This window comes from Gadus macrocephalus, chromosome 11 (assembly GCF_031168955.1).
Source record: "Gadus macrocephalus chromosome 11, ASM3116895v1".
Classification (NCBI taxonomy): Eukaryota; Metazoa; Chordata; class Actinopteri; order Gadiformes; family Gadidae; genus Gadus; species Gadus macrocephalus.
In genome coordinates, this window is record NC_082392.1 from 5,916,257 (window position 1) to 5,933,756 (window position 17,500).

Genomic DNA, 17,500 nt, shown 5'->3' on the forward strand with positions numbered 1-17,500 from the left:
CCTTTCCCCTCCTCTCTCATTCTCCTTTCCCCTCCTCTCTCATCTCTCTCCTCCCTCTCTTCTCCTCTCCCCCCTCTCTTCCCCTCTCTCCTCTCATCTTCCTCTCCTCTCCCTCCTCTCTCCTTCTCCTCTCCCTCCTCTCTCCTTCTCCTCTCCCTTCTCTCTCCCCCTCTCTCCTCTCATCTTCCTCTCCTCTCTCTCTGCTCTCCTCAGCTCCCCTCTCCTCCTCTCCCTCCTCTCTCCTTCTCCTCTCCCTTCTCTCTCCCCTCTCTCCTCTCATCTTCCTCTCCTCTATTCCCTCCTGTTCATATCCCTCACACTCTTCCCCCCCCCCCCCCCCCCCCTCCTCTCCTCTCCATCCCCACGGTCCAAATCCATTCATTCTGTGATTGCATCACCCCCCCCCCCCCCCCCCCCCCAACTGTCACCACCACCCACCATCAGCCCCAGTCAGCCCTGTTACCGTACCGGACTTCCTGCCAGATGGGAGGGAGGAGGGAGGCATCAGCCTTTTTGGTTGAATCTGTCCACAACAAAAAAAACGAAGCAAAGAAAATAAGGTTGATCAGTCAGCCTTTAAGCTTTAGCATCTGCTGAGAACGAGGGGCGCAGGAGGAGGGCCCAGAGGATCAGTGGGTGTCGGGAGGATGTTTGTGTAGACAACACAGACAACAGTCTGGAGATTGTCAGAGACACACCTCCAAGCCACTGCTGTTGCTTCAGCTCTATAAACGAGGGGCACGGTCTGTTTTCACGATTTGGATTCTTGGTTCTGTCATGTGTCCTGATCTGCCAAACCCGTGTCCGGATATTTGAGTTTGAATATTTTTGGTTGAATCTTATTTTCTTTCTTGCAAATGTTTGCAAATGTTGGCTTCGGAATGAATGCTTCAGGCCACATTAACCCGAGTTTCTGGGTGTGCGTGTGTGTGTGTGTGTGTGTGTGTGTGTGTGTGTGTGTGTGTGTGTGTGTGTGTGTGTGTGTGTGTGTGTGTGTGTGTGTGTGTGTGTGTGTGTGTGTGTGGGTGTGTGTATATGTGTGTGTGGTTGTGTGTGTGTGTGTGTGTGTGTGTGTGTGTGTGTGTGTGTGTGGGCGTTGAGCGGCAGTTCGGTAAATGAGTATGAACAGGAGGGTCGCCAGCAAGATCATTTCTAATGGAAGGGGAATGGAGTAAACAATAGAAAATCCCTCATTCCTCAGGCAAGGAGACAATCACCAACCAAAACTGTTGGCCTTCTCATTGGGGAATTATCATAACAATAATGATAAAAGTCAAAATAAATGTAATAATTATGCTGATAATAAAGTTAATGCTGATAAAACAGATGATAATAATAATTATACTATTAATATTAGAATTAAGAAGTGTGCACAAATATGCAAACAGAAAGGAACGAGCTTCAATGACCTTAATGATGAAGTCCAGTTTGTGAGAAAAGAGACTTGAGCAGAAAGTGTATTAACCACCCCCTGGCCCTAGGGGTGCCAGAGAGTCACCGTAGAGCTCCCCCATCACAAAGGAGGAAAACACTCTTCCATGGCCTACCGCTGCCCAAACACAGCTCTAAAGACAGCTCCTAATGCAATTAATCAGTTTCCTCTATACTCCAATGCAAGCCAGATGCTACCGCCCAATATGCCTAGCGTGACAAATGACATCACTTGATCACCTGGTACTGGTTTGAGTCATCAAAAGGATCAATTACATTTGACAACAAGCAGCGTTATTCTAATGGTTTGAGTTCACTTCCATAAACCCTGCTGCTTTGTTTTCATGCACGTTTGGGGACGTTCATGGTTCAATGAGTGAGGTTTCTTATTTGCCACTATAAGAAATGTCATTCTTAGCTCATGCACGCCATCTACACAGGACAACGTTACACAGTCACTGTCCACGCACAAGACATCCAAATGATTCAATGGATGATCCCTCACATTATGTCTCTTCTACTTCTCAAGCTGAGGAACAAATTAAAGGGAAATAATGAAGACGTTTGACCACGGGAACTGAAAAATGCTTGTGCTACAACAAAATCTAGCATTGTCTAAAAGATTGCCTATCAAGATTGTTTTTATACAAAGCAGCATTAGTCGCTGTGAGAATGGAAAAACAAAACGGTTTCCAGTGGAATGGCTATTCATTTGGGTTCAATGACCCACACCGAAAATACAAACAATTATGCGGCGTTCAGCGTCCACACAATTACAGATTGGAAGGTTTTCTAAATTACAAGTTGACTGTCTGATGCCACACAAACACTAAGAAAATACTTATCTCGCTAGCAACTCCCTGCGATAAAGTGCGACAGTGTAAAGGCATTCTCCCGTTGCTCGAGGCAGAGAACCACACTGAAGTCCCACACTGAGAACCCTGCAGAATATTTCATTTTCTCTTTATTTTATTTTCCATCAAATCAATCATGGCGTTGGTTACGCTCGGTTCCCGCTGCCAGCCTCTGAGCACATTAGGACGCGGTTTGCCGTGCCGTACATGGGCAAGGGCCAGCCACGTCTCAGTACTTAGGCGGTTCACTTAGTTGGAGTAACATCCATGCACTCAGGCACCCATGCAAACATTTCAAAAGTATGCGTGGGTGGTGATGGTGATGGTGGTGGTAGTTATGGTCGTGGTGCAGGGGGAGAGGGGGGGGGGGGAGGAGTATTTGCCTTGAAACAGAGGGGAGTAGAGGGGGATGAGGATGGGAGGAAGGAGGACGAAAGAGGAGTTGAGAGGAGAGAGGAGAAGAGGGGGGGGGGAGGGGAGGGGAGGGGAGGGGAGAGGATTGAGGAGAAGAGGGGAGGGGAGAGGTGGGGAAAGGATATAGAAAAGAAAGTAGAAGAGAGAAGGAGAGAGGAGAAGAAGAGAATAGGGGAGGTAGAGGAGACGACAGGAGGCAAGGAGGAGAAAAACACTGTTCCAGGTCTAGGTTCTGGGCTTTGTCGGTAGGGGAGGGGAGGGGAGGGGAGGGGAGGGGAGGGAGGTAGATGTACAAGGAGAGAGTTGGGGAGACTAAGGCGTCTGGGGTCAACACCAAAAGGACATGCTGAGATAAGTAAATAAAATGCATTAAAAGAGGCTGGGATAGGTTGGGAGACGGAGGGCCTGGAGAGGATTGGGGTTAAGCCTTATCTCCTGGAGCAGAGCGCTTTTTTAGCTCACAGACACAACCACATCAAACGCACAGCAACGCGACACGCTGTGCCGTGAGAGCCGCCTTATTGAATGGACAGACTGCACGCAGACGCCGTTTAGCGAAAAAAACGCAGGCACACGCGTCCACATGCACCACGCACACAAGCGTACGCACACAGAGATGTCATCCCTAAACCCACAGCTTTAGTCGCTCGCAGGTGGGAACGTAACAGCGGTGGCAGAGATGAGACCAACCTATCAGGCAGAGGAGAAAGAGGGAGGGAGAAAGAGGGAGGAGACAAGGTAGAAGGAGACAAGGGGGGAGGAGACGAGACGAGGTTGAGCTGAGGAATGCAAACGGAAGGGAATTTCAACGAAAGGGATCAAAGGAGGACGACAGAGAATGGATTGGATGGAGGGAAGTGTGGGCTGACGGCGTGAGAGCGGCTAGGAGGAAAAAGAGAGAGGGAACAAAATAGAGAAGAGAGAAGGAGGAAGAGGTGGAAGCTGAAAAGAGACAGAAAGTGAGGACGGGGAGTGAATATCCCCGTGGCATAGAGAGGGACGAGGCAGAAAAGAGCGATGAGAGACACCTGCTCCTCTGCCTGTCCTTTGTCTCCTCGACGTACGCTGTGTGTGATTCCCTCTTGTTTTACCAATGAGTGTTAAATTGGTAAGAGTCTCCCTCTAGCGTGATTGGCTCTCAGCCGTTTGGTAGCTGGTGTAACCACTTACCACGGCGATGGCAGGATGAACTCGAAAAGAACAGAGGGAAGAAGAAAGAGAGGCTGCTGGATGAAAGGCGAGGGGAGAGATCAAGAGGGCTTGGGAGTGAAGGGCTGGCGATTGAGAGTGAAGGGAGGAAAAAAAGGTGGAAAAAATGTTAAGTAAATGTTCATAGTACTGTGTGTGTGTGTGTGTGTGTGTGTGTGTGTGTGTGTGTGTGTGTGTGTGTGTGTGTGTGTGTGTGTGTGTGTGTGTGTGTGTGTGTGTGTGTGTGTGTGTGTGTGTGTGTGTGTGTGTGTGTGTGTGCGTGCGTGTGTCCGTGCATGTGTATGTCTGGGTGTGTGTGTGTGTGCATATTTGTGTGTCTGTATATACATTTGTGTGTATGTGTGTGTGTGTGTGTGTGTGTGTGTGGACGGACTACACCTAGACATCCTGTCCTTGCCGCTTGTGGAGCTGGTATGTGTGTGTGTGTGTGTGTGTGTGTGTATGCTTACATGTGTGCTTGCATGATGTGTATGTGTTTGTGTCTTTGCTGCGAGAGTGCAGAGAGAGAGAGAGAGAGAGAGAGAGAGAGAGAGAGAGAGAGAGAGAGAGAGAGAGAGAGAGAGAGAGAGAGAGAGAGAGAGAGAGAGAGAGAGAGAGAGAGAGAGAGGAACTACACACAGACATAAAGCATTAGTATCTCAGTGGGGGCCCTCATGGACCCTCGCTGTGTGTAATCAGGGGAGGAGAGTCATCAGCTCCTTTCAAAATGGCCGTCCTCAAGCTGGGCTTGTATCGCACTGACCCAGAATATTCCAGTGGGACAATTATTCCTGTTCACATTCAGAGCTGACCTGGCCACCCCCCCAGGCAGAATCCGTTTTTTTCCATTTCAGTTCACATTTCACAGCTGTATCCCTCTATAGATTCCTGCAGCCTCACATTTAACTTAAAATTAAGTGGTGGGCACAGGAAGAGAAAAATACACACAATTTCGCCAAGTGCTAAAGCCCTGGGTAGAGATGGATTGTGTTTGGCGTTTCCTTTTTTCCGGAACTAATTTCTCGCTCTGTACTAGTTGCCAGATTTCTTAGCCCTAATGGAATAGATTCAAAGGAATCCTGTGGCAGTAAGGACTCATTTAGTACCTTGTACGACAGGTATTGGAAAACGACAGGGGCCCAAAGACGGCAGCCATATAACTCCTATAGAGGGTGATGCTATACCTGGGAACACATACGGGTACAGGAAAAATAATAAGGGAGATAAAGTATGCGAAGGGAAAAAGTATGCAATCTCACTTTGTGTTTTTTTTTCCCCCCTTCTGAAAATCATTTCAGAGCTGTGCTGAGATTGTGTTGCGCAGAGGGCAGGGTCTATACACACACTCAGGGAAGGTGCTCTGTCTGCTTAAACACAGTCTGGAACCAGAGCAGGGAGGACAAAGCATGAGAGATAGCTATCAGAAAGATGTAGAGGTACACAAAATAAACAATGATAAAGTGATAGGCCTAACTGCACTGTCCTCAGGCGCGACTCAATATCCTCTACAGGGGTGGCTAGGAAATCACATCTCCAACGCTGTCTCTGAGCAGCCGGCATCAACGGGATCTTTGTTTACAAAGTCACCAAGCAGCGATAACCTGCTGGCATTTGACCTGCTGGATTTGGTTTGTTTGTGTGAGTGTGTGTCTGTGCGTGTGAGTGTGTGTTGCTTAGAGCAAAGAAAAGAGCACAGTGTTCTTTGACAATTCTATGTGGTTGTATCACCCAATACAGTGTATATTCTGTACTATAAAAGCAGCATTATCGCAATTTATTTATATTAGCTATCAACTAATCCAGCATTAATCAATCCAGTCTCCCAACCCAATGCTGTTGGGAATTCTACTCTATCTATTAAAAATCATATTTAATAGTCTCTTACAAAATGAGCTCCCCGGCCACAACACTACAGACACCTTAACAATAAACCATTGATCTATTGGATATATGCTTACTTAGTCAAACAACATAGACCATACAGTGCCCTTTACATCTTATGGATGATAGGAATTTTGGTGAGCAGAGCAAACCCTTCATGGTTACATTTCAGGTTTGTTACCTCAGTCCTTAACAAGCGTCTGCACGTGCCACGGCTCAGTGAACACATCTTTGCACGTTTGCCCTCTTGAATGACAACATCTTTTAGACAGCTAGCTGTTATTCACTTCGTGAACCCGCCTTAGCTGGTGGCAGACTTTTCGATTTAAAAAAAACCTCAATATAAGTGTTCCGTCTACTCTGACTGGCTGTGCAACTGTGTGACGTGAACTGGTGAACTGGTGCACTAGCGTAGGTTTAATGGCTGGCTGGCTTGAGCCAATCATCAGGTGGGGATTTTATTGTAACATTATTTAACTAACTATTGATCAGCATTGATGAGTATGTCTATGCTATTTTAGGCTGAGAGCTTGTCGATCTCGTCAAAGTTTCAATCTTACACATTGCAACTTTAACTTAAAAGAAAATAGAAAACTACCTATCTTCACGTTAGTTTCTAGTTAATTGTAACAGAGCGTTCATCTATCATCATGAAAGGATGTTGTGTATTCATCGAAGGGTGCTGACAGGTTAAGATGACGGTTCACTGTGGTGACTGCAATCCTTAAGAACATCCTTTGGGTGCAAAGGGAATTGGAGTAAATGAATGCACACACACGCACACACGCACACACACACAGTCACAAACAAACACACAGGCACACGTACACTTGCGCGCACACACACACACACACACACACACACACACACACACACACACACACACACACACGCACACACACACAGAAACACCACACGCATACACAGCGGAAATTTAAATCACTAACCTCGCCCCCATGGCTCATCGTCGGAATGTACCTTATGGGGACAACGGTACTGGGTCTGTAAGGACGCATATTAATCTACAAACATTTGTTCAACCATCCACCCTTCCACCCACCCCATCATCCGTCCATCCGCCAACTAATTCATCCATCCATCTACCTACCTATTCATCCATCCATCCATCCACTCATGTATATCCACCCATCCATCCATCCATCCATCCATCCATCCATCCATCCATCCATCCATCCATCCATCCATTCATGTGTTTACCCTCAGTGAGGACATGGTTTTGGTGTCTGAACGTCCCTGGTTTCAGTCGGGTTGTTTTCTCGTTACCGCGTCAACACGTGTTCAAAGGTGGTCTCAAATGTTTTTTTCGCTTGGTTCTTGCATCGGGCACCCCTCTTTTCTTCATCCATTTTTAACGTGTTACTTTCATGTGTGAAGCACCACAATAGTACTTAAAAATAAACGGAGGGTCCTGCTTGCAATCGACTATTCCAGGTCCTGGAATCTGAGGGTAATTGCTTCCGAGATCAAAGCCCTTCTCAGAGGTGATGTGGCCAACGGCCGCTGTGTTATACGACAGGTCGCTGCTGTTCTAGTTACCAAGCATGTCCGCAAGCTCCGTATCAACACCGCTGAAACAGGCTCTGATCCGCCTGGTCACCTGCTGTTATGATCCTTAGCACTCCACAAACGCAGGTTCTGGATGCAGCTGTTGTAACCTCAGGCTATTTCACACGAAGCCTTTTTGAGTGTATTTCTTCTCTAATAAGCAGCGATCGTTCATGTTTAATTGAACTTCCATGGCCTGTCCGTCCATAACCTGGGTTATGAGCAAACAACACTTCAGCACCGCCGGTCTAAAAGACACTTTTAAAGACGATACCATCGACGATGGTGTGAAATAACGTTTCCAATTAAACTCTTCGTTATGCGCTCAAATGTCAGAAGCTGCTTTTATTACGGAACTAACTTGCAATTAATAGCAAGACATTGTTTGTCTCGGAAGCATAATAACTACATCCCTCTTTGTCAATGTGCAATCCATAGAATATGAGGTACCTACGTTTCAAATGATTGATATCCTCCCTGTGTAAATAATTTGTGTCTTTCTCTTTCTTCTTTTCAGTGCCATCCCCCAGGAGGTTACGGTTTAAAGTCATAAACTCAAACAAGCTCCACATCTTGTGGAAGGAGCCAAAGGGAGCCTTCGACAAATACAAATTCCTATACAACTATTTACCAGGTAAGGTTTCTGAATTGAACGGACACTGTATATGCAGTCCCACACACACACACACACACACACACACACACACACACACACACACACACACACACACACACACATACGCAAGCACACACACACACACACACACACACACACACACACACACACACACACACACACACACACACACACACACACACACACACACACACACACACACACACAGACACAGACACACCCAGAACCTCGGGTCAACCCATTGCACGGCCGAGATAAGTAGCCCGGGCTTCTAACTCGCCCTCTACAGGTCTGACGGGGAAGGATTATCTCATTTATTTCTTATCAAGCGGGTTGTGCTCCGGGGAAATGTATAATACTGTCAGAAGTTTTACTCCAGGACCCAAGTAAGAAGCACAGTAAGAAAAAGTTCTGATTGCTGGTACAGGCGGTTGGAACGACGAGTAATGACTGCATTTCCATGGGTACCAGCACCTTGGCTCTTGGGCTTGGATCACAGTGTCGCCCTGTAGTCTGAACACACTGATTCTCTGCTACGGAGGACCCTGTAGGCCGTCTCTACCTGTATGGCTGCGTGCTGAACCTCTGGATGCATGGAGGTTGAATTGGGTGGGATAACCTCAGACCAATGTCGGAGGTTGTTGTTCCATAATTGATATTTCGCGCATAGCTCCGCTCGAATAGTTGGTTGAGGTGAACGCTGGCACTTGGAAACGGGCAAACGTTGGTACGACGAGACCTTCTGACACGACACCCTGCTGCGGTCACAGTTCAGCGAATTCAGGAAATAAGTTACTGTTTTAATAAGTTCGCCACAAATCACAGACTCGGCCAACTGCTTTGGCAGATATACTTCCCTCCCCCCCCCCCCGTTACTATGTTTTATAGTTCCGGGAGGTTTATGTCCTCTATCTCCATGCACGTTATTTTCCTATACTGGTAATTTCTCTAGACATGTCATTTAGGAATGTAACTTAGTGGTTGCAATTGTTTCACATGGGTTCCCTATTTGAAACACCCACACACACACACGTCTGTGTGTGTGTGGGTGAGTGTGTGCGCGTGAGGCTGTGAGTGTGCGTGAGGGTGTGTGTGTGTGTGATTGTGTGTGTGTGTGTGTGTGTGCGTGCATGCTTGCCGTGTGAGTGTGCGTGCGTGTGTGCATGTGTGTGTGTGTTTGTGTGTGAGTGCATGTGCGCCAGTGTTCACGTGTGCGCATGTACGTGTGTGTTTGTGTGTGTGTGTGTGTGAGCCTTAAAGGCCCCGGATATCTTTATTTACGGTCCAAGACCCCAGCGCAGTCCGAGCCAAACCCACACAACACAGTCTGACAAGCCGCAGCTCAGACTGACAGACTGTTCACCGGATCACTGCGTCTCGGTGCTGAGAAACGATGCCCCCGCCCCCGTCAACAAAAGCCGCTTTCTGAGTTGAACGCCATCTGCTAGGCATATGCACGTGTACATCGCAAAGGAACAGGAAACAAGCCGAAAAAAGAACAACGTTCTTTTTACGAGGTGATGATCTGTGACTTCTGAATCGCATAAAAGAGCTGCAAAGGTTTATGCCGTTTAGGAGCTAGGTATACTGCACTCTGACAGATTCATAGTGTGCTACAGCGTTGGCCCCCAACACGCCGCTAATGGTTTGACCAGAAAGTGGGTGCTAGGACGTGTCTTTGACAGTAGATTAAAACGGCGACTTTACTTTGATCTCAGCTGTTTTCACCCACTAACACTCCCAGCGCTAAGCTTTACTAAGGTTCTTCTTTGTAGATGCAGGGGGAATACAAACTCCTTGATGGTGTAGAGGAGTTTGCGTTCTGGAGGCTCACCTTTGAAGGGTTTGCACTGAGGGGGAATGAGATATGAAGACCTGACCGTCACTCGCTGGGATTCATTCCGTTGAGATGGATTAGTTCAAAATATCAAATGTGATAGACTCTTGTTGTGTTCTAATCAAGTGTGGTAGAACACACGCACGCACGCACGCACGCACGCACGCACGCACGCACGCACGCACGCACGCACGCACGCACGCACGCACGCACGCACGCACGCACGCACGCGCGCACGCACACACACAGGTAATAGGACTGTTTGTGTCTGGGCTCGGCTAGTAAAACATCCTGTTTGTCGGCTTGTCCCTCGCCCAGGTGGCCATCCGAGAGAGATTGATGTCCCCAAATCGGAGAGCAAGGTGATCATAACGGATTACAACCCGGCCAAGGACTACATCGTCCACGTCATCGCTGTCAAAGGCAGCCAGCAGAGCAAGCCACTGCAGGGCACACATAAAGGTAGGTCTGATCCCTTCTGATATTCTATAGTTTTGGAGGTCAAATGTCAAAGGGGGGTTGGCTTGTTTCAACTCTTTATTTCGCACTGATTGGATTGTATAATAAAGCCCACACGTGTGTGTATGTGTTTATTTGCGTGTGATCTCCCCAGCTGAGCAGACAGACAGTGATAAGGGGGGAGAGACCCAGCCCCAGAGGCTGAGGGAGACCGACGCCCCACCTGATGAGGCCAATGAGATCTCTGGAGGTAGGACTCCAGTTCTGTACCGCTGCATACCATACTAAACCCCACTAGACTTCACTTCTACTTACTACATTAGACTAGGCTAGACTACACTAGACCTAACTACTACACACTACACTAGACTAGGCTAGACTACACTAGACCTCACAACTACACACTACACTAGACTACACCAAACTATGAGATCTCTGGACGCAGAGCTCCAGTATTGTATACACACACACACACACACACACACACACACACACACACACACACACACACACACACACACACACACACACACACACACACACACACTTGCATACATAGACCGACATATGTGCCCACACACGCACAAATATTGTGTGTGCGTGCGTTGTTTGAAGCCAGGTTTTCAGCTGTGTAATGTCTTTTTTATACGGCTGCATCATACATCACCCTGTTCACTATGAAACACGAGGGAAGGGAGACTGCATTTTGGGGATGTGTGTGTGTGTGTGTGTGTGTGTGTGTGTGTGTGTGTGTGTGTGTGTGTGTGTGTGTGTGTGTGTGTGTGTGTGTGTGTGGGTGTGTGGGTGTGTGTGTTCTGTATGTGGGCTATTTTGTCTGATGTATTTAACGCAGGCTGAAGCTCGATGGTGTAGCTCTGGACAAAGGTTAATGGCCAACTAAGTGTGTGTATGTGCATGCAAGAGAGTGAGCCAGCATGTTTGTGTGTGTGCAAATGGATGTGTGTGTGTGTGTGTGTGTGTGTGTGTGTGTGTGTGTGTGTGTGTGTGTGTGTGTGTGTGTGTGTGTGTGTGTGTGTGTGTGTGTGTGTGTGTCACAACCAAGTGAGCGATCATTGTTTCGAGCGCCATAGCGACTGCTGACGAGGTGTAGAGGAGATTGTGTACACAAGACTTAACAGGTAGCTCTGCTGACATTTCTATCAATGCATCCAAGTCCTAAATTGTCCACGAAGGCAGAATCCCATGCCTTCGCGGTTAGGGGTTTAATATTTCTTAATAGTCCTTAATATAAGGACTGCTTATTTTTTTTTATTTTTTTTTCTGCTACTCGATTGTGCACAGCAGAGTGATCGTCTGTTATAAGGCGCTAAGGATTGAATGGGGTGAATAGCGTCCTTTCAAAAAGTGCCAGATATTGAATAAGGTTTTAATACAGTGAGCTCCCTTCTTCTATTTTACTGCATGCTACATGGCAACAGCCTTAACCTTATATAAATCTTGGCATACCTAGACCTGACTAATTTGAAAGAGAAAATAAGTCGCAATGGCAAGTTTATCTATATGTGTATGTATAATGGTTTAAAAGTCAATGTATTTGCATTGTGTGATTTCATGTCTCTATGCATATGCAGGTGGGTATGTGTGTGTGTGTGTGTGTGTGTGTGCGTGTGTGTGTGTGTGTGTGTGTGTGTGTGTGTGTGTGTGTGTGTGTGTGTGTGTGTGTGTGTGTGTGAGAGTGTGTGTGTGTGCGTGTGTGTGTGAGAGTGTGTGTGTGTGCGTGTGTGTGTGAGAGTGTGTGTGTGTGTGCGTGACACCAAAGCCAAACCTTTGGTACTTCAGTAAGTGTTTTTGTCTTGCTTAAGGAGCAGGAATGTGGACGTGTGTGGTTCCTAATCCTTTCAAAGTGATCTGACGGAGAAAGAGCCTTTGTTTGAAGGGGTGAAGGTCAGTGGCCTCTCTGCCCTTGGTGGGAGCAATGGTGGAACAGCACCGTAGTTTATTTCTGTCATTGTATTTTGATATAAAATTACTTGGAATCCAGAAGTCATAGATTATCTATATTTATATATCCAATGTATCACATTTTCAAAATGACAAGCATTTTTCAAATATTGTGCATTGTACCCTCATCTACTCAGAGTCTATTGTAGTGTGTGTGTGTGTGTGCGTGCGTGCGTGCGTGCGTGCGCGTGCGTGCATGTGTGTTTTTGAGTGAGTTTGTGCATGAACTTAAGGTGAATAGGAGTTCAATGTAACTATGGTATTTTGAATCCCAACATTCTGAAAAATAAAAAAGTTAGATTCAATTCTGTTGTACCAGAGAGTATTTGGCGCAGAGATGGGATATTCTTATGCAAGCGACATCTGTCCCCTGGCCTGATCTAAGGAGGGGCCAAGGTTGTGACATCACAAGTTAATCCACACTTGATTGGACCAGTGGTTTAATCACAGCATCAGTGATTAAATGCTGTGCTAAGTCATCATTTATTGACCTGTAAGCCAGAGAAACGCAACGTAGCCGAATCTTCAAACATATTAACAGACCCAATCAAAAAACCCAAACAGAGTGGCACCCACACACACACACACACACACACACACAACCACACACACACACACACACACACGCTCGCACACCCACACACCCAGACACACATACATTTGTCACACTGTGTGACTGCATTTTCAAAGTCAAACAGCTTTTTGACTCTGTAAAATGTAAATCTGTTCCTTCTCATAAAATATTGATAATGTAATGTGAGTCAAATTCAATAGAGCCCCCCCCCCTTCCCCCTCAACTTGCTAGGTTTGGGGCAAGGTTCAATAAATAAATACTACTTGTGTTCATGAATGCATGGCTGTGACGGCAGCCTTGCCGAGCTAACTTTACTCCTAATTTAACCCAAATTTTAGATTTCAGGCTCGAATGAGTTCAGGTCAGAGGTCCAGAAGTAAATACATCATCATAGAGAAGTGGCTGGAGCAGGCCGTGGAACTTTTGAGCAGTTAAACAGTTTGATAGAGAGGTTCTACGTCTGCTTTTGAGTTAATGCTTTAGACAGTGGGCTAAGCTAGCCATCATTTAGTATTGAGTGTCCCAGGCCAGACACACAGGGGTACAGGGGGGAAGTCATCGCTCCTGTAACTATATATCCTCACAATTATCGCACTTGTCACATGTGGCATTTGGCATTTACACTGTGAGACATTTTCTATTGGTCTTATATCTTTTTAGCAGCAATCCCTATCAGAACAGCTGTTGAACCAGAAGTCATTAGAATTACCATCTAATTAATCATAAACATTGCTATTAAGACGCAGTCAATACAAAAATACATATATTACCATATTTTAGTTTAATGTTTTTTAATGAAACATTTAGTGTGAAACATAAACATGAAAAAGTCCCCACATACACACGCACACACACAAATGCATCTGCATGTGCACACACACGCGCACACACACGCACAAGCACACACACACACACACACACACGCACGCACATACAAACACGCAGCAACATAAACTATTGAACAATAAGGGATGGATCATTGCCCTGCACTCAAAGCCCTGAGAGCCAAGAGCTAAATGGGTTTGAAACCGAGATAGCACGGAAAAAAAGGAATAACAGCTCTTGGGTGAAACTTTAACTCCGAAAGTGCCAAATAATTGCCTTTAAATTACAAGCCTAACACTTAAACATTAGGGTTTATGCACAAATATATGTTTTAGGTGCACTTAAAAGGAACATCTCAAAATAGCATTTTGTCATGAATCATGCTTTAGACATTTCTCCTTATTTGGTTTGAGATGTTATTCCCAGAAGGCACTGCAGCTACCTGCTACTCCTGAACAGACAGGATGGCATCAACACCCCCCAAGATTAAATATGGATATATGTTTCTATGCAAAATATATTAAGTTTCACTTTAATCCGCAAACCATTTTTGTTACAGTCTCTTTAAACCTTTGATGACCCTAGCATCTGTGCTGTATGCCCAGACCAGTTGGCCCTAACACACACGGACATACGCACACAAACATACACAGACACACGCACATACACACACTGGAACACCACTTGCCCTTGGCCCCTCTCACAGATATGCTTGGAGTGGAGCCACTCCACGTCGCCCGTTATCATCAGACTGATAAACGATGGCAAGATGATAGAAATTAATATGTTTGTTTGTCAAACAAGTACACTCGGCCTCTGCCTTTCTAGCACACACACCACATAATCACATTCACACATACACACACACACACACACACACGCATGCATGCGCACACACACATACACACACATACAGATATGCGCACACAAACACTAAGTAAACAGATTGACAGACGGAGAGGAAAGAAAACAAACTTTTTCACAATTCTGTTAAACTAATAAGAAATATGGTAGGATACACACAAGCCTCCCTTCTCACACCCACACACCACAGACACACACATGTACACGCTCAGCACACACACACGTACACGCACAGCACACACACACACACACACATACACACACACACAGACAAATATACACACTCACACCGCACACATACGCACCGCACACACACACACACCACACGCACACACATACAAATACACACGCACACACCGCACACACACGCACACACTGACAAAGAGCCAGGGCCTAAACAAACGATAATGTTAGAAATTAGGGCTAGCTATAAATAAAGTAAACTCCTCCCCAGGCGAGGTGATGGATGTTCGGACTCTCTCTCTCTCTCTCTCTCTCTCTCTCTCTCTCTCTCTCTCTCTCTCTCTCTCTCAAGCAGAATCTCATTGGCCTCCAGTTCAACTTTGACAACCAAGCTCCCTCGGGGGACAATCTGACCATGTGCCAGTATGTGTACGTGTGTATGGTGCCGGCTGTGTGTGTGTGCGTGCGTGCATGTGCCACATACAAACATCCTGTCCTTGCCCTCTTGTGGAGCTGGGGCAATTTCATACGTAAGTTAAGGTAATCGTATGCAAGTGGTTTGTACCATGACCTACCACAGCTATGTGTGTGTTGTATGTGTCTGTGTGTGCGTCTGTCTGTGTGTGTGCGTCCATCTGTGTGTTTGTACGTTTGTGTGTGTGTGTGGGTACTGTGAACACATGGCAGTTATTGCAGCCAAGGACTTAAGTGCAGGCGTTGAATTAGAATGATTAGTCCTCCTTCTTGAGATCCTGTGTCTCTACAACTTTTATAACCTGTCGCCTCCTGCAAGCGATTCAGGTGACTACTGCCACCGCCGCCACCACACTGTGGAGCGGGCTAGTCACCGATTAACATGACAATAAAAAACTGGGGGTGTAACATTGGAGTGAGCTTTAATCTCACCATAAATTAGCCCTTGTTAAAGCCACACACCCAGGGAGACGCACATAAAGCCCTATTCGTGTGACGGTTCCTTGGGTCTGTTTTCATGCCAGGGCCGTCTGAGACATAAATTGCGAAAGCAATGAATCGCCGCCGTGAGACAGCGTTGCATGACTTCTGCTAAAAAGAATGAGTGTTACTCCGGGACTAATCTCTCTTAGAAGGGACCCGCTTGTCATCGTCTAGCCTACTTTATTGACCAAGAGCGTCGCGGCCAAGTGCAGTCTATCCCATTCCCCGTTTCTTTGCTCACTTCTTCGTGGTACGAGCGGAATTTCACCCTATTGCTCAACTCCATTAGCATTATTTTGTTTAACTTAACACTATTTCACCGCATGAATTTCCCACGAGTCATTTCCAGCTGTGTTTTATCTACTTTCAAAGGGAAATAATTACAGATAGTGTTGTTTGGATTAAGCTGAGATCCTGTGTCAGCTACAAGTGGTGGATATATGGCTGCTTCCTTCTGTAAGGGACTTGGATTCACCAAGCAGTCTGAAATAGACTGAGGCCCCGTTTACACAAGGACGCTTACGACATCCCTAACGACAAAATATTTTATCGGAAGGGCCATTCATTTAGAGACGGTGACGGCGTTTTTGGGGCTTAATAACGCAAAAATCTGAAACCATCCTCCAGTGTGGAAAACTTGAATGCTCTCCGCCGTAGCGTTTCCGTCTACACTGCCAAGACGCAAACCTCTGCTCAGATCTGCTCCCGTCGCGTACGCGTTTACGTCGCATACATGCGCCAGTACAGGGAAATAAACAAACATGTAGTATTATTTCCATGCGTCGGACCTTCAAGCTGCTCTTGCAGCTCTAATAAACGTACAGGAATCTTTCCACGAAATGCACAGGATATGTACAGATAGTATTACTGAACAGATAAGGATCTTTTTGGTTTTCGCGGCGCGGATAAGAGAAGAAGGAAGATTCTACGCATGCGCTCAGACATGGCGGTGTTGTGTGATAGTCTATCACAGCACCACCTAGCAGCCTGGCATGCATACCCAATCGAATTCCATGCACTTTTGATTTCCTCCCGAAATCGCTAGTCTAAACGCAGAATAAAAAGTGAAGACGCGACGCCACTTTTGCGTCTTCTGTTCAGACTGTCATCATGTTAACGTAGCCTGAATATAATCCAAGAAAATGTGTCTACATGCTATTGCTATGGCTGTCTATGTCATTTTGGTGATTTGGTAACATGGATACGTATAGCTCATTTAAACTAGGGGAGGTTGGGTGATAAATGAAAATAAGGAAATTCATTCAACAGGCAGTTTAACGAAACAGACAGACTTAGAGGTCTCCTTTTATTTATGCCAAAAATACAACCTGTTCACATTTTTTTAATTAAAAGTGATTTATGCAATTTTGAATCCTACACGTAGTCCCTTTATAACTTCAATCCCCCCTGGATGGGGTTAAAAAAGCTGGTAGACAAAGCATAACAGATGGCTACTTTATTTGTTATTCCTTCGTAATGGGAATGCTGAACACACTCGATTAGTTCTCTTTGAGTGAGACCTTTTTCTTGTTTGTTAATTAGCGCTAATTTTTAATGTCCTCTTTATTGTCATCATTTTATAATTTATCCAAGGCCACTAATGTGGCCGTGGATTAGTTTACTGTCCCATTATCCACTCAACAGCTAATCTATGTTCTCCCCCCAGCTATTTTAGCTGGTTTAATTTCACCCCCCCCCCCCCCCCCCTCCAATGTGCTCCACTGTAAATATTGAGGCCAGCCTTAGGGGGAGCATTGGGTTCATTAGGTTGTATTATGTCTTACAACACAAATATGTAATGCCGCAATCCACGGACTAGGCTCGTCTGTGTCACGGCTTGCGAGCGGAGGGGAACCCGAAAGCAGAGC

The 17,500-nt window shown here is 46.1% G+C and overlaps 1 protein-coding gene across 1 annotated transcript in view; it reads left to right on the forward strand.

Moving 5' to 3' along the window:
- Positions 1 to 17,500, forward strand: part of col14a1a (collagen, type XIV, alpha 1a) — a 50,800-nt gene that overhangs the window by 790 nt on the left and 32,510 nt on the right. Inside the window, exons 3-5 of the mRNA XM_060064823.1 lie at positions 7,852 to 7,968; positions 10,127 to 10,270; positions 10,422 to 10,517. Of these exons, the coding sequence (XP_059920806.1) occupies positions 7,852 to 7,968; positions 10,127 to 10,270; positions 10,422 to 10,517 (357 nt within the window). The remainder of the gene's footprint in view (positions 1 to 7,851; positions 7,969 to 10,126; positions 10,271 to 10,421; positions 10,518 to 17,500) is intronic.